Genomic DNA, 18,760 nt, shown 5'->3' with positions numbered 1-18,760 from the left:
AAGCGAAAACAGGCTACTGCTGACGCCTCCCTTCTTTCTCCTTCACATACTTTTTGTTCCCCCCCCCTCCCCACCCCATTAATGACTCTCTCCTTGTAGACCCAGCACTTAGGACTGATGACTCCTTTCGTCATGCATCGGTTTTGCGTACAGCATCTGCTCGTCACGTGGTGCCGACATCTTCAGGAATCTTCAAATCAGTCCTCAAGCCTCGACACCCACTCTATCTGGCCGCGTTCAAAGTCCGCACTCTGAGGCAAGCAGGACAACAAGCTGCTCTTGCACTCACGCTGGACTCGCTTGGCATTGATGTGTGCTGTGTCTCAGAAACGAGAATTCATTGTTCAAGAATGGAGAAGAACCAGTTCTAAATCTGACAAAACTCATATAGGACATTTAGAAGCCGAGCGAGTTGCCAAAGGAATGACAGATATCTGATGTCGATCTTGTTTTCAAAAAATGTCAGAACTATCGATCGCAATCATTTTTTAGTTCTTCCGACACGCCAGAGTTTCTAGAGTGTTGTCGTCGCGTGTACTTTATAAAAGATGCGCTGTGCATGCGTTGTTGACCTGGTTTCGGGTAGCAATGCACGCTGTGTATCTTTGATGATTACATTGACAGGAATGCTAGCTTGGAAGATTCAAACCTAGAACTAATCTGAGAAATTACCGTTATTGCAGGTGGTAGGCAGATTTACCTATCAAGATAGTTGTTTCACGTCGGATGCAGGCTCTTTCGGCGAAGTGAAGGTTGGGATCGGTAAAGTTCATTCTGCTTTTCTTCAACTTAGGCATCCCTTGTATCGGTGACTAGCAGGGCCTAGAACTCCGCAGTACGCCCAGTTTTGCTTTGTGGTTGCAAAGCCTGATCACTGTGTTGAAGACAAGAAGTTGTCACTTATCTTTGACCATCCGTACCTTCGAAGCATCGTACATCGAATTAGCATCGCTGAAGTGTGACGAATGCCTTATGGGATGCTTGCCTAACCAATGAGCTGATTCGGTTGGATCAGTTACGCTTGTCCAGCTATGTGCTCTGTGTATGTCGTGCCCTGTTTGCTGAGATAGGTCCCGACTGGACGATGTCACAAGGTGGAAAACGCATGACTTTGAGACGAGGCATGTGAACTAACAAAGTACCGCGCCTACACTGGTGTATGTCGCCTTTTTAAACTGAACTAACCGAAATGATCGGTTTTAAGGAACAATTTCGACCCGCAACCTAGAGAAATGAACGCCTGTAACACTAACGGGAGTGTTCAGCGTTGCATCGTTTGATTTCCCTGTTAGATGTCGAATGGATCAATAACCCGCTGCTTATTCAGCGCGCGCTGATTGTTAGTATGTCACTTCCGGAACACACAGACATGACTTCACTATTCAGTACTTGTCCAATACATGCTCTAGTAATCCATGTATTCTCCTTTTGAAGGGGATACGTTGAGCGCGAGAACCGAAGATTTTCTGCTTGCTCGGACCGGGCATATCAGAATGAAGAGTCAACGGTCAAGAACACAGCAGGAAACAGTTAGTTACCGTGAAGATCCTTGCTGACCGGTATTGTACCCTGCCTTGGAGCACGAGGAAATAACTGATGCATGCCTTTGAGCACAAACTATTGGGTCGTGTTTCGCTCATTGGTTTTGCAAATTATTCCCTTCCGTTCTGGTGCTTCTGTAAACCATCTGATTTGGAATCTCAGGAGACTACCGCGCAATTGGAACTATGGTCGAACACCTCAAAGATTTCGTCCCGCAACTTTAAGTGAGTGAAGCACCAATCGAAACACTGGCTTTGTTGTCTATGGTGACAATACTTGCGCAACTTTTGTCGGATACGAAACATACAATTATATAAGTACTCTTGCAGATCTCGAGACGACCATAACTCCGTTTGAAAAAAACGTTTGTTACATGTTCTTCAGGTGCTTAACGTGGATGCTCGTCATTCTGTTCATTTTATTTCCAGATTCAGCACTTCGTATAGTGCACTGCCTATCTGACGACTACCACCCTGCTTCACGTTGGTGTGCAGACTGCAGCATTACTGCCCAGTCAACAGTGATCAAACATAGCATTTCCCTTTAATCCCCATAAGAATGGATGCACAACCGTGGTATCTTCGGCATGCTCCAAAAGTAATAGGAGTCATTACTTCAATCGGTATTCTTTTAACTGTCCCGATTCAACCGTACCTTTTTCCCAGTGTGTTTCATCTGTGGCATTACAACGATGATTTCCATTACTGTGAGCTGTATAATCAGCGGGATCCTTTTGATGTAAGTCACAAGTTTACGCTGTTGTTTCTCTTACTACTGTAACCAGCTACCACGTGATAGGCCGAGAGATCACTTAGTACTGTCTATCTGTGCACACCTACTTGTCTTCTGAAGCCATGCTGGGGAATCAGCTTCGTGTTTATTACCGTACTTCAAGATGGGTACCAACGAATAGATTCTTTTGGGAATTCGATTCGGACTGGTTGATTGAAATTGGGGACTTATTTTTTGCCTAGGCGAATGTTTAACTCACCGCGCATTAGTTTCATCATTTCGCCCGGTTATTTTCACAGTTGGCTATTTTTCATTCATTGACCTTTCTCTCGAGTACTCGCGTATGATCTTGAATGTATTGAGCCGCATCCGGGGCGTCCTATGAGGTGCTTGTATCACTTTCGAATGAATGTCTGGTTCTCTCTGTTCCTCTGGCAGGAGAGGTTTACCTTTTAGTGACGATCGACAGTTGACGTCCATTTGTGGTAGAGTCATTCTTGGTGGCGTGCAAGCTGTGACAACGTTCTTCAGGATACTTTATAGGGATAACGGACTCGTGGCGCTATCCTCTCGTCTAGTCAGCGTCTTGAGAAGGTAGAATGTACATCATAACCTGCAAAGTGCCCTGCAAAGCCCTGTTTTTCATTACTTTTTCGAGGAGTAGATTCTGTTCGGAAAAAGACTGCTGTAAGAAACCCACAGAATAGGTTTTTCTGGGAGTGGGGTCACCAGAAAGCAAATTGTGCCTATGGAATCCCTTCTCTATATTTTGCTTGGTATTCCCAACTCAGAGTCTTGATGTCAACGATATATTCTACATTTGTGGGATGGCATATTTCATGCACGGAGGTCTACAGACCCACTTGAGAATGAGTAGACTAGCTGAATTTCGGGAATCGGTTAGAGTACTTTGGCATTTTGCAAGTGCAACTAATACGAACCCCAAAACACATCACTCTGCAGCTCTGTTTGATCTCCCTGGTACGATCGAATCCCTTCACGGAAGTCCCGTTACCAACTTGTCACGGCAGAAAATACGTAACTTCGAATTGTAGGCTTGGGGTCACAAGATCTTTCCGACCGTTGTTTGTCCCGCCGCCTTACTGCACTTTCCTTCTGAGATGATATCTCTGCGGAATACCAGACAGATGTGTGAAGAAGAACATCTCTTGGAAACTGTGCATACTGTCAATATGCGAACTCTCTCGGTAGTGAAACACTTTTTGCAAAGTATATTTACGGCCAATCGTTCCTCAAAACCGGATGCTTGTTTTCCAACGGAAACATGAGACAGTTTTTACTCATTTCCGTAATATATCGCTTTTTAACATGTGGGGCCGCAAGGAAGAAGACTGAATGCGCCACAACCACAAGGCACTGATCAGTTTTCATCGTCTTTGATTTGTGTGTGATAGTTTCGAATGGCGTCCTTCACTGAGGCACACTCAATTTAAGTTAGTTTAACTTTGCAACTGAAGAATACACTTATAACTCCTGTTGTAACGATGGCCGTTGGTTCGCCAGTTGAGCTAGATAATTTGGATGCAAACACTTCACCATCAGTCGAGTTGACATCATCAGTGCTTTGTGAACGGATGTGTACTTATTGGTGCTTATTTTTCAGTGGAGCAAGGCCACCTCATTCAACGAGTGATCTCGCGAATAATCAACACATCCTGGCTGCAGCCCATATGGACCTTTTGAAGTTCTTCTTCCAGCAATTGATTTAGGCCTGGGAACGCTAGATGCAGGTTTTTCATGCTAGTGGTTGGGATATTTGTGGTATCTTGTTTTGTGAAGTACAACAAATATGACAGTTTTGATGGATGAGATTTTGGGACTGAAGAATTTCGTATGTGGGTTCATACTTTATTCTCGCTGTTAGCACCATGGTCTCATAGGACACTAACTACGCACATGCAGCGTCGAAGCATATTTATATGGTTGAATATACCTGACGCATTTTATGTTGGTGGACCAATTATTGGACACTTTTGACCTTTGTTGATGCAGTGTGGTTTACGGTTGCTGTCAACCACAGTGTGATTGTAATCACCAGCATCCAGTTACGCATATCCGACTTCCCCTTCAAGCTTGGACGTCGGCTGCTTGTACTGTATCACCTCGAGTTCAGCACTGTCATGTCAACCTTATACTTAAAGGACGCATTCCGGCCATTTAATTCAATGCAACACCCTCATAGCGGTGTGGTGAAGTCAAATCGAATCAAATGTAAATTTACATTACATTTAAATTACAGTCGGGGGAAAAACACTAAGAGCCCGGTTGAGGGACAGGTAGTCTGAGCATAATGGTATTGCAACAAATTCGGATATCGTGGTAAACATTGTGGAGTTGGCCTCTATTCTATTGCCTGTTCACTGCCCCCGTTCACTGACGCCATCAAACCAGGATGCACGCCCACAACAAACTTGCAGCTGTACCCGACCAAAACTCCTGTGATACTCATATCCGAGCAATATTTTCTTTTTCGTTTGTTCTCCCTGTGCGGTACAAAGGGGGTGACAAATATGTGGATCTCAATGTGTACTTGATATCCAGACAGTCCCATACTCGATTTCCTCGCATCTTCCACTTATGCCCTGACAAGATCGAAAGGTCTTGTGTGACTGATTTATCCGGGGAACTAACTACATGGCTTTTGCTACGATAGGCTTTCGATTATCCCTTTTCTCCCACCCCAAAGCGACACCACATTGTGTTCGTAATTGAAGTCATCTTATTGCTCGTTGTACTTTTACCTGAGTAACTCTTCTGATGAGATTGATAGTTTCTCAAGTCCGTTTCCCATATGTTCCCTCTCAACCTATTCTCAACAGTCTGATCAGCATAGTTGTTATGACTGCGGAGGCACCCTTGTGTTGTGCCATGGTTCCTCAGCTTAATCGTGTCAGTGTCCTGGGAGAGAAGCTGTCTTCCCTTCAACGCCTCATTTTCTACGCAATGTGAGTTTCGTTTTTCCTTTTGCTACTTACCTCGCTCATGTTTCTAGTGCAACCATTCTACCGATCAGTTTATGCTTTGGGATATCGACCATATTCACCACCCTGGTACTCGGTGGGTCGTGTGCATTTTACGTCTGGCGGTTTATACTGGAACGGTGAGTGTACAAACTTGGACAATTCTAGCGGCTGAATTGTTTACTGAGATTCACAGTTTTATTGCACCAGTTTGGTTGTCAGTCCGAATGACATCATCAATACGTCTTCTTGGAGATAGTTGTGGGGTTTGTGTTAACCTCACCCTTGTTTCGGTTGTCCCATACCAAAGCTAGCAGCACTGGGCTCCTTTTGCACATTTTTACTATAGCAGTATAATTCCTTGGTCGTGCGGGGATTGTAGCTTCCGACACCCGATATGTCAAGACTCATGCTCCGTTTCACTAACTTTTGGACTAGTTTTCCAACTGAGGGACAATGTCTGGGTCTCATCAAGGTAATCTGTTCTGATTTACCACTTATATAGCCGAGGAATCGAAGTTCACCGATAAGGCACTCACAATTCAAGTGGAACACAAGACCAGTTCCATTGCCAGTTTCAATGACCAATTTCAAAGATGTTTGTTTTTAAACAGATTCCGAACACTTTTCACCTTGATCAGCTTCAAATGATTAGTTTTCGACTTTTCTTGAAATTCCTCCATCATTGTCGTGCTATGTACAGTTGGATCATCCTGGCAAGAAGTGAATCGACCTTAGTTGTCATTACTGTCTCTTAACCAGCAGCCAAACTCTTCCCCATCGATGGATTCATCCTCGTAAAAATGCCTGATTATTTTGGCTTAACAGTCAAGTAGGGTTACTTTTATCTTTTTCGAAATTCTTTTATGATCACACCGAAAAACTTCTCCTTTCGTGAGCGTTGGAACGAAACTTAACGCCAGTAGCCCATGAAATATGGGACTTCTCTCGGACGATAGTGCATCTCCTGACCGTCTGTGAGGTACAGGTTTCCGAAAAAGGTTATTTTTTTACCCGGCAACCATTTTTCATGATTAAGGCGCTCTCAGATGAGGCTATATTTCGTCCATAGTTTCAGATGCCCTCTTCAAAGGCGTGTTACTCCACCCTACCAGGTGCTACCGGCCAAGCACATATGCTGCACAAGCACTCCGGGTATATGATGTGCTTAGTGTGAATATGTGTGTGCACATATACAGGGCGTATTATCGTGAATTGACATTTCCTTTTTTATTTTCCGTCTAAAGTGGACATTCTCACAAACACGTCGAAGACTTTTTATTTCAAATATCCCATCCCTAAACCTTTTTGTGTTAAAGCGGCTCAACATGAATATTGAAAATCGAACTAAGTTTGGTCGTCAGTCGCCGTGAAGTACGGGTGGTTGATTTTTAGTCTTCGCATATACACTGCGGTCTGGATCAAACTGTCTCAATATATACAGTGATTTGTAGCAATTTGTGTTAAGGCGAACGTGGCGCGTTATCAGCTTCATGAGGCTCGGTGTGAACTCCATGGAATGTTACTGGTACTAGCCCAGAACGATGCGGCTCACCACGTTCACAACTGACCGACCATGATCGTGAACTCATGCGTGGATGCCCGGATAACTCTGAATATATACGAGAACATTTACGCAAAGTGAACACCGTCCACTAAGTTTGGCTTGGTCGGGGTTGTCGGTTCCTACTCCTCTTCATTTTTCGTAGCATTATCTATAGTTAAGGATGACCGATCATCAACCAGATGTAACGAGGACCGTCTTCCGTTCTGCCTAGTATGTTCAGAGTCATCTTCGTACTGGTCCGATGGCTGTTTCAGCATGGCCTTCATGGGTGGTAATACGTCAACAGGAAATATCGGTACCTAAGTGGTAGACAAATCTGAATGAATCGTGCTCCAGTGTAGTGCAAAAGCCCTGTGAAGAAATGCTTGAAAAACAGAATGTCTACGTCTTTGGACGTCTTTGACATAAAAATATCTGTGTCGTGGAGTAAAACAGCCTCAGTAGGATTGTCCCAATATCCTTACCTATCGTACCGAGTAAAGCGCTGCACGCAAGAGAAAATCTTGTTTTGGTGTTTCGGCTAGATTTTTCAAGTTTTGTCTGAAATTGTTAGTTGTAAAGCTGGGTTTGCAAAAGCACGTGACCGATCGGTGTGGTTATATTAATCGTCGTTCTTCACTCCTGGAACAATAGTACTGTACTACAACAAAAGAACAGAGCTGGTCTATGTTCCCAGGACGTGTCGGTGAGTCAGGTGACCAGCATCGGTTTCCATTACTGATGTGCCTATGACGATGATGAATAGCCATCAAACTTTGGCGTTCATAGCATACGCCAGAATGACGATATCCGTCCATGTTAGCCGAAGGAGCTGTGGAAGACCCCGATAGGATCCAAATTTCTCAGCTTCATAAGTGCGGTCTGGTGAAATGTATGCTGACGCGATCAAACTTCTTTCACCTTACCGAGTCACACCCACGTTAATTGAACCAGGTGACCATACGGCGCAAAGGTGATTGCTTACTGAAATTTAATTCCAACAGAGCGCTTTTGGTCTTGGGCTGAGTGTATCTGGAGCTCCGTGGGTACCGCGAGCCGTTGCATCAGGACCACCAGATACCCAAAGAGTGAAAAGTTGAATATCAGGGCTGATTTAAACGGTTTGGGGTGTATGACCGAACTAAGAGCTTGTATACACTCGGCAAAAACGAACAGCAGATTTTCAGCAAGAGATATCTTTTGTCCAGTTTAATGTTATGGTTAGGTAGCAGTGTCTTTTCCGTCTTGACATGGTTCATAAAATCTCGATAGAGATCTTAAGATCACTGGACGTTCAGGTATTTCAGGGGCCGGAAAAATCATACATTGTTCAGGAAGTCTTAAGTTGACGCTCAGTTATCTTAATGTTTTTATCAAAGCAACGTAGGATTTTTCAGATCATCCTAAAATTTTATTTTATGCGTGTTTTAGTGAAGTTGTGGGACGTATCAACGACAAAAAAGTAACTGGAAGTCAAGTAGAATTAAACGACAAAACGTCCATTTAGGCAAACGATTTGGTGGTTTTGGGGTACGGTCTGGTGTAGGAGCAAATGAAGCCGTATTTGGAAGCGTAGTAACTTGTTATCAGCGCCCGAATCGTCCATAAACTCGGGCTAATGCTTTTTGTCCGTATCACAGAGTGACGAAGTGCGTGAAGTTATCTAAGTTTTCCCTCCAAAACACCAGATTAAGACGTTCCTGACCACGTTGAAGCGAAATCATATGATTCAAACAGAACGTGAGGCTTATAGCGGTGTGGGGATTACGCCTACCTGATGAGCCCTAATGTGTTCTTGAAGAATTTCCAGCAACAAAACCCTGGATGTTCAATCAGAACGTCGCACTCAGTTGCGTCTACCTTTCACCCCCGTGAAATGGAAGATGCCGTATAAATAGTTATTTTACATTACTGGGTGATTTTTGGACCATCAAGTAAGCGGTTCTACTGACTAGTAAGATCCACAAGCAGGTGTGCACCATGCTGATATCCCACGTTAGGTTTATCTAGTGTATGTCAGGTAAAACTTGAGGTCCTCTCGGAATGAGAATTTTTCCACACAGTTCAGTTAGAATTACTGCAATGGAACTTCTCATTAGGTAAATCGCGGTGCGAGCTCCAGTACCCGTGCCTGAGTCATTCTATACTCTAAAAGACCTCCCGTTCCGTCGGTTCACATCATCATCACAGAAAAGTGTGAGAACCGTGCTGGGCATCGTTCTACTTTTGGTGCACGAGCTTCATCAGGCCAAATGACTAGGTTGCAAGGTTTGTGGAATTTTAGGATGGGAGAGCCAATCAGAAGGATCTATTCCTTCTGATAACCCAAGTAGTGTTAGGTATCGGCTAGGAGGTTTTACTTGTAGGTGCAGGTCAGAAAGTGTTAAGGTCGATGGACGAAGCCGAAAAGCTTCATGTCTGGTTGTTCTGATTCACTTCATGCGAAGATTCCTTTCCAGTAACGTCCACAGTGTTGTCCAACTATGTGGGAGGACCAGTTCTACGCCAGTTGAGTATGAGGGATGAATTACGTGCATTCTGGTCGGGTTAGGTGTTCTATCATTTGTGCTAAAGATTATATCTAACCAGCAACCGCCGTGTTAACTTGGCTTACCTTAACCCGCCATCCCTATGTTCACCAGACATGAGCCCTCTCTTCCCTTGAGACTGGGATGCTTAGCGATTTTCACCTCCTCGGTCATCAGCCACTGTCGTGTGGACTGCAGCATCCCTTTTGTGATCTATTCTGCTTCCAGTGCACCCTCCGCCATTACCGAGTTTTTGACTGTCGCCCGATATTCACCTGCATCTTTTGTGGTTTACTTATTCTTATCTTGTACTGACCAATTCAGGTGTATTATTCTCTCGAAAGGCCTTGCGACCAGGGCTGATGAATTTGTTGTATCAAAAACCAAACGTTGCTCAGAAATAAACTTTCTTAGGACGAGTTAGCTTTGTTTTCGTGCACGGTGCAGCTACACACTAACACCATCAGCGAGTGGTCGTTAGTTTATCTGTGGGCACGGCATGTCATACCCGGCAGTAGTCCAACCAGGGCTGATGAATTTTTGTGTGTCAAAAACGAAACGTTGCCCAGAAATAAGCTTTCTTAGGACGAGTTAGCTTTGTTTTCATGCACGGTACAGCTACACACTACCACCATCAGCGCATGGTCGTTAGTTTATCTGTAGGCACGGCATGTCATACCCGGCAGTAGTCCTTTAGGCCTGGGTCTATAACCAATGTGCCATCACACCTGTGTGTGTACAGGATAACACTCAGAGCTACCACCTGCAACGTGTAGCCAGATCTCAGAATACTGTCTCATTTTTAGTGAACAAATCTGTCAGCTAGAAACATAGCATATTTGTTATGTCTAACTTCTGTCTTCCGCCCCAGAGGCTTGGTGTCAGAAAAAGGCTCTCCAATAGGAACAAAACAGCTTTATTGCTAGCAAATGATTGCAACAGTCACGGGGGTTCTCGCACTATTTCGAATGGCACGTTTCATCTAGAAAAAGACATTCCAATAGTAACAAAACAGCTTTATCGCTAGCAAGTGAGTGCAACAGTTACTAGAGGTGTCGCACTATTTCGAATGGCACTTTTCATCTATCCAGGCTGGTGCTGAACTGATCTGGTTGATTGACCGGCCTGGATGCTTGACGGCTTCCCTGCTGAGATTTTGGTGCAGTGTGAGGGTCTCAGTAGGTTTCTGGCATTCTGTGATTATTTTAAGGAATTTGACTTTTCTTCCCTATTGGTCGTTCAACGTCAGATTGTCAATGTGGGGCAGTTTGAAATGATTCCATCTGTTTTCTGTCGCGACCGGTACAACGTCTTGGTTGTACCAATGGGTCTGTCTTGGCCGGTATATGTGAAGAGGTGGCCTTTGGTACTGGTCTTGGGAGGTTGAGGCTTTCGAGCAATAGTTTGAGGTCTAATGACTATTGTTCCGCTTTTTGGATAGGGTTGTCAGCTGGCCTTAGCTGATTGACATGTCGTTTTCAGGTCAACGATCGCACCGATTTTCAATCTTTTGGAAAATTTCTGAAACCGATTGAAAAATCGTTATTTCAGAAGGGCTTGGTAAACAATAGCCAACTACCGATTGTTTACAAAGCGCTTCTGAAACGATCACTTTACCGATTCTTTTGAGGACGATTCCAACAGTCCAGAGCGATAATCTCTCACAAGCACATAGTTCCCAGATCTGAACGTTGGTTCCCATTGTGTCGGTGATCGCAATCACTCAAATATGGGCAAGTTAGTGTCGTGGGTAAGTCTCGACCGTCTGTCCATCAACCTCTGCTGAAGAGTGACTGTCGGAAGACTGTGGATTTGGAGTTGCTCCATAATTCTGCAGGAGCGTTTCAAAGACTTTTGCTGTGGTCCCTTCCCCTTCTACTTTTGTCAAAGCGTGTTTAAAGGATTTGACGAACCGCTCAACTTGACTGTTGGGTTGAGGATGAAATGATGGAGAAGTAACATGTGTGCTACTCAGTCTTCGAACAAATTCCCCCAAACTGGTGAGGCGTGAACTGAGTACCATTGTCGGACACAATAGTTTTCAGGATACCGAATACTGAAAACAAATGCCCCAGTTTAGTGATGGTTGCCATCGTTGTTGTCTTAGGCATAACAAAGACTCCAGGTCACTCACTAAATGACCTAAATGACTAAATCCCAGCCCCCGTGCTTCCATCGAGTAGCATGGCAGCTAGGCACCGGAAGAGTGTTACAGCTGAAAGAGAAGACTCACTAAATGCCCTTGATTGGCCCGGCGAAATCCTAAGGGATGCATGACTATAGTTTTTCTGGCTGTGGCCAAGGCTGCGGTGACTATCGGTTGGGTAACTTCTGGGCGCTTGTGCATCGGAAATAGCTCTGACATGCTCCAGGTTCTCATCCATACAGGGTTACTAAACATAACTGCGGGTGAGGGCCCTCATGCGACTCAGCCGTGGATATCCATTGTGTAACTGTCCTAGGACCGGATGACGAAGTTTGGTGAGAACGACTACTAGGTCGCCAAGGAAAAAACAGCCAGACAACAGATAGTGACCTACGTCTTTGAAAAAGTTGCCTGGGTTCTCTTGATGAACAGGTTGTAGGCCAGCTAGTGAGATGGTACTTCACTGCCTTCCGTAGTGCGTTGGCATTTTTGGTGCCATGACGAACCGTGTCAAACGTCATGGGTAGTTGGTTCATGGCCTCCAACAGCACAGCACAGACTTTCGGTTCGACGGCAATGGTCGCTACGACGGTATCTTCTGGTTCCATCTCACGGGCAGGAATCAAACGCCTCAGCGCACCCGCCTGCCCGATTCGCGAGATACTTTTACTCAGGCTTCTCAAGAAGGGCCACGTGGCTGAATGTGTGGGACAGGTGGAGCCCTATTAAGTAACATGATCCATGGGGCATGGCGGTCAGCTGTACCGAATTCGCCCCGAATCCTTGAAACACGCACCAGTGGGTCGCTGGAAACGTGAATCAGTGTAGCAGTATATGGCGCATGTGTTCGGTAGGAATCCGGTTGAACAAAATCGTTGTGAATTATTCGATCGATTTATGGATAAGCAGCTGCTCCGGTGACTTTCACCCACTGACCCGTTACCTCTCTTTGAGATAGAACTACCTCAGAGTTCTCCACATAAAGTGGAAGAGGATGGAGAATATGGATGCATATGTCCAGTATATTTCCCCAAAGGATTTTCCTGTTCCGGATGAGATGACCCAAGTAGTCAGAGCGCGAATTTACTAACCGGAAGGCCTGTGGTTCCAACCCGACTTCTGCCTGGGCTTCCCCTGTCTGGGCTTGGGCAACCTGGCAGTATCCCAGCCCTCGTGCAACCTTTGGGTGGCATGACAGTTAGGCACCGGAAGGGTGCTACAGCTGAACGAAAAGGTCACGTAACTTTTGGACTGTTTCCGTTGCCAACTGTATTAGTCAAACTGCATTTCTGTCTTCTGAACCCATTTATTTCATTATACTGGTCGTTTGACACGTCTCCTATTCCTAGAGTACTACGATGACTGTCAATTACCATTCAGTCATCTCAGTTTTGTCATTCGCTATATTATTCTGCATTTTACACAGTACCTCGATGAGATACATTCGAGCGTTGGGCAGCTGTAGCCGCGTAATCGGCTTAGCTTCCACGCACATTTCATGACTTTCAATCGCCGATCCATTATGCCAAAAGCGCCTTATTAGACCAGCTGGATAAAACGAAGTGGAGTACCCAGGCAGGCTAGTTGCGCAAAACATCTAGTGGTACAATGAATGCCTGTGCTTTTCCGAAGTTCCGGTACTCATTGGTGAACACCCACGAAGGTCTCCAGGCTGCCCCCTTGTCCTATTTTAGCCGAATTAAGGTTTAGACTATATGAACTCAGTAATTCAGGTCTTTGCAACGGCCGCCCCTCGTATTTGAAAGAATTGAACTGAGATGCCAGCTCCTACTAGTGTGTAGTGTCAATAGGAAGCACTTGACTAAGTACTCATGTGACCTCGAGCTTGGCAGCTTTTAATTGGCCTCAATTACAAGACTGTACTCTCCACTAGCTGTTCATCAGGTCTACTGCATGCTTGCAGCTTAAGCTACTTCAAAAAGCTGGGACTCATAAGGAGGTATTGATCTTCCTGCATGTCATCTGAGAGCCGTTCTTCGTTGTGTCTCGAATGCGGCCAACTTAAGCACGATTCAGTTCTGGTTGTTTAGCAGCACTATAGATTTCACTAGGACTGATCACCTACCAATACCCTGGATAGTGTACACTCAGACCTAGTAGCGCTTTCTGTCGGTGTTTGTGTGCGTTACGATGATCGCCGTACCTGACCGTGTTGATCCAGACTTGTGTGTATCTCACGGCGATAGTTCATATACGGTTTCAGAACAGATACAAGTCATTCTGTTAGCATTTAGGTAACACGGGTCGTATGTGAACCATCATATTCACGTTTCTGGATACGGAGAACGTTTTCGTTTATTGCCTAATGTCCGAAACACCTGAAATGTTTACAAATGTGAATATTCAAATTCTCCGTCCTATCGCGCTCCTCTTAGAAGCACACTTTTTGTGGGTGCACAAGCTTTCAACTTCGTAGTTAGAAAGTTTATATGCATAAAATCGTTCAGCTGTAGCCCCCTTCCGGTGCCTAACTGTCATGCCACCCAAAGGTTGCACGAGGGCTGGGATAATGCCAGGTTGCCCAAGCCCAGACAGGGGAAGCCGAGAGGCAGAAGTCGGGTTGGAACCACAGGCCTTCCGGTTAGTAAATTCGCGCTCTGACTACATGGGCCATCTCATCCGGAAACAGGAAATCCTTTGGGGAAATATACTGGACATATGCATCCATATTCTCCAACCTCTTCCGCTTTATTTGGAAGTTCTATCTCAAAGAGAGGTAACGGGTCAATGGGTGAAAGTCACCGGAGCAGCTGCTTATCCATTAATCGGTCGAATAATTCACAACGATTTTGTTTTTGAATGACTGTGAGAAACATATAAAAGCCGAATCTTCGTCTATCTCACCTGTGTTCATTAATCTACATGAAAAAATCATTCAGCGAATTTTTTTGTCCAAGCTCACGTTTGCAGGAACAGTGCTGACCTTACTTCAGAGGAAATCCACATTTGGCTAACCGTTTGCTCCTGTTTTTTTTAACCATTTGAACTTTTTACGCGTGGTTGACCAAGGCCGCCAATTCATCCACTTTGGAGTGGTGAGAAAAAATCCCTCCACATTTGCACACGCAGAAGCCTTGATTACTTTACTGGTTGGCTCATAAAACACCATTAACAGGGTCTGGATGATTCACTCATCCGGTATTTACAGCGGGGCAAGTGAACTGCACAACTATCAGCAGAAATAACACTACTCGGTTGTTGCGCTAAACAATCATTTGCAACTTTGATATCTTGAACATCGTCTCAGCGCTTCTTGTGCAACACATGCAGCTGAAGAAGATTCTAAGCGAGGTATTCAGTTGGGTCCCAGTTAGCATCAAAGTAGTACTCAAACGGGTGTTTACCTGTATTAACTTTGCTTCTTGTTCTCATCAAGTTGAATCCGGATTTTGGGTCCTTGTTTTTCCGGTGTGAAGCACCTTAATCGAATATTCCCTTCGATGTCCTTCACCGATTTCGATAGTTTGTCTGTATTAAGGAGTGCTAGGATTGGGGTTGCTGGGGGGGGGGGGTGGACCTTACTGTGGTTAGGCTCTATACTTTTAGAACCATAATATCTCACTGTTTTCTTGCGGTCATTCTCAACTTGATGAAACTGTCTTTCACGCCTTTCTGTCAAAGCTATCAAGACACCGGAATGATAATTGAGCGTGAAAACACTTTTCATTGTGTTGTGTGAGAGCCCTAAAGACAGCGATGAAAATGTTCGATTATCTCTACGTTGGCGCAGTCTTACACACATGTGTCAATGTCATACTGTGAACGTATCGGGGTGACGCTACTGTCTTACTGCACCCTAAATTTTAGGTACCTTGAATGGACCTACCTAAATGTGACGATCATCATCTAGCAACGACTTGATCCGAATTGTTACCGTTTACAAATTCAACGCCAGTGATTGGCGTGTGATGTCCAAAAAGTTAGTCATCACGACTAACTATCAGCTTCCGGGACAACCAGACTTTTTATTCCACAATCTTTTGCCAGGTGACTTTCTTCTCGTATCTTTTTGGAAGCATCTTGTCCTTCCTAATGTGAACAGTTCTTGGATCGGGTAGTTTCGCCCTCCTCTTTTGAGGGCTATCGCAGTACTCCGAAAATGATACGACCCTTCAGCTAATGTGATGAACCCCATGACGATTAATTATAATGAAGCGTTACACAGAGTCCAATCACAAGCAATCAGAATGATAAGCTTATGACAATCAGCTGTTTTGTACCAGCCATTCGAAAAAAACTGGATTGTACCACATGATAATGATCTTTCTAGAGCAAATTGTTTTGATTTGATGTGTGGTTGGAAGGCAAACTTGTTTTTCCAGCGGCCTCTGACAAAGTCGATTTACGTGAGACGTATGATACACGTTATGTGGAAGTACGAACACCAAATATTTTCTACCTTTCTGCGCGGTTTGAACGTTTAATGTGGACCAATTCTTTGGGGGATTTTTTATACAGACAACTGCATTGTGCAACATTTTCTAAAAAAATTATTCAAGGTCTGTGTGAATCTCTTGCAAGATCTGGCGGTCCATTGTCTTACGTATGCGAATGGTCTCAAACTTTGGTACATCATCACCTGAGAAAATAACGTAGATCTGGTGTAGATCTTTCTGAATGCCTTACAAAACTGGTCAGACGTTTGACTGATTAACTGTGGTAAGTGGTGTGTCCCGCCGATTGGCTCTCCGCAGCCACTGCGGGTAACAACGGTGAAGTGAGATTTGGGACGAGTCGGGGTATCTAGGAGAAAGCCTGTTGCTGAGTCTAAATCTCTGTGCATCATTGACAGATTTTTTAAACCGCTCACCCACTTCTTGTCCGTGCAAAGAGCGAGAAAACGCCTGGAAGTCCAAAGGAGAGGATCTAATGTAGTGGTGGGAATCAGAACCGCGGAATACTTTGACAGAGTCAGTATGAAAGAGCCGTTCTCGTTCCAGCGTAGGATAATCAGAGCACTTTCATTGTCTCTGTGTAAGGCACTCTTGGAAGACATAGGTGAAGAGATGAAAAGAGGTTTCACTATGGTTCCAAGAAAAGAAAACAAGGGGAAGCAACAAGCGCGGAAACTTCGTATGAATCTGTTGTTTCTAACAAAAAATAATGGAAGAATTTTTCATACTGGTTGATATTACAGATATCAGGATGGCTTTACAGGGAGTCTTCTCACGGGGGAAACTTTTCCCCGGCATCATGAGTACCCTTTCTCTTTTTTTATGTACTGTTAGGTTATTTTCAATGTGTCACAAAAGCGAACGGATATTTTTTTGAAGAAATTCAGTATGCACTGCTTCTAACGATTCACCCATCATTATGCTTTTTTGAGATGATCATAGATGTGCCTATTAAGTTGTCCTTAATTGCAAAGTACGGACTCCTGCATAAGGAGGCGCGTTTGTTGGCTTTTTTGGGTCACTGTAGAGAAGCACCATTGTACCGAATAAACCACATTTTTAATATTTCTATACTAATCGAGTTAAAAAAACACGAGGTTTATGAGCGAAGCGCAAGATTTATGCAAAAAAACAGTGGCAAGTACTGAAGGCTGGAAATCACAAGCTTTTAGTGAAACGCACAGGTCCTTAATACTCTACTCGTTTCCATGCATCTGTGTGAATTCGCCGATGAGTGCCGCGGTTCCTGGAAACTCCGGGATGTCCGTATGGGTGTGTAACGGCATCAGGTAGATACACTACGGCTGAGCGAAGAAATTCAATGAGCGAGGACTTTTTGAACACAATACGTTCCATTCAAAGTCACCTTACCTAGGCGGACCCCTTTAGTGATGCATGTGCGTGAGACAGTTATGACGTTTACCTACAATTTCACCACAGCACAATCCTGAAAAAATATATGCATATAAAATAAAAATAATATATAAATAAAAGATATAGTATATAAAGTATGAAATAAATCAATAATAGATAAGAATAAAATAATTATGTAATAATATAATAAATTAACTTGAAATAAATCATGTAAGGGATATCGTATCGAAACGCCACCATGAATCAGCTGTTGTTTGTGATTACACGATTGTTCACTTTTTGTGGGTGTCTTTTTTGATGTCAGGTGTAGTGCATTGGCTTGTCACCTCGGCACAAGCTTATTTACCGAGTATGAACACTGTCACGGTTATTTGGATATAGTACGATTCTCTTTCCGCCGCCTGAATGGGCTATGATGAGGATCTGTTTATCGTACCATCTTATCTGCAGATGAGGAATACACCACTAGACTACCTCAACGTTTCATTATATATCTCTGTTGTGAGGACTTTCGAGGATTTCCCATCCTGAAATTAGTGTGCCCTAATAACTGAGTGTATATTCAGTTCGCACATCTTTCTCATCATCATCATCATCGTCGACAGCATAACATCAGTTGTTCAACACTGATGCTTCGCTGCCGTATGACCGTGATTTATTTGAAAAGAATAAAGGTTGATAGGGAAGGGACTTAGGGCCTATACCTTTACACACTCAGGCTGATAGCACTGACAGCACCCAAAATCTTCTGAGCCTCTTTCATGCCCCTCTGCCGGTTCACATGTTGGCCACGTCTCTGCTTCTACCATTCTGAATCGGGCACGGAAAACAGTACTCTCCCATTCTGAAGCACGGAAAACAGTACTCTCTTCGGCAAATGATGGCTTGGCATGCACAGTACATGGCCTAGCCAACGCCATTTCTGGTGCGTGCTACATTTTTGAATAGAAGTCCTGATTGCACGACTGAACACGAGCTTCCTAACTGCTTGATTAAGGATTCGCCGACATCTACCGTCACGAGCTGTTCTTGCGCAGTGGGGATCACGTGGTCCTCATCCTGGAAAGCGAGTAGCACCGACAGCACCCAAACGTTTCGTAATCTCCTTTATATCCCTCTGCCAGGTACAGGAATAGCCATCTCCTTTTCGAGGACGAGAACGATGTCATCTGCATATTCTACGTCGACAAGGTTTTCGTCGGGGGCTTTTGGACACATGGGTTTTAATTACCTTCCAGCGTTCGTCTCATTATCTGACCATTCAAGAAATTAATCAAGAGAGAGACTTGTCACTCCTGACGGACACCGCTGAATGTATGGAAGCTTTTGGAGAGCTCCCCCTACATTCTCATACGTCTGGAAGTCTGAGAATACGAAGAACTTATATTGTCTACAAGCCTCTGGGGCATTCCTGATAAATAAAATTGCATACACATCTCTGGACAGCGATTTTTCTGGATGGTTGGATAGCTTTCAGAAACGCTTTGACATTGCTT

General features: G+C 44.3%; 1 protein-coding gene across 1 annotated transcript in view; it reads left to right on the top strand.

The window, feature by feature from the left end:
* Positions 1 to 1,441: 1,441 nt before the first annotated feature.
* Positions 1,442 to 18,760, top strand: part of T265_02261 (hypothetical protein) — a gene marked incomplete at both ends in the record, with an annotated part of 21,971 nt that continues 4,652 nt past the window's right edge. Inside the window, 3 exons of the mRNA XM_009166465.1 lie at positions 1,442 to 1,766; positions 5,115 to 5,240; positions 5,288 to 5,395. Of these exons, the coding sequence (XP_009164729.1) occupies positions 1,597 to 1,766; positions 5,115 to 5,240; positions 5,288 to 5,395 (404 nt within the window). The remainder of the gene's footprint in view (positions 1,767 to 5,114; positions 5,241 to 5,287; positions 5,396 to 18,760) is intronic.

Source organism: Opisthorchis viverrini, assembly GCF_000715545.1.
Source record: "Opisthorchis viverrini unplaced genomic scaffold opera_v5_26, whole genome shotgun sequence".
Classification (NCBI taxonomy): domain Eukaryota; kingdom Metazoa; phylum Platyhelminthes; class Trematoda; order Opisthorchiida; family Opisthorchiidae; genus Opisthorchis; species Opisthorchis viverrini.
The sequence above is the reverse complement of the archived record's forward strand: the minus strand, read 5'-3'. Positions and strand labels throughout refer to the sequence as shown.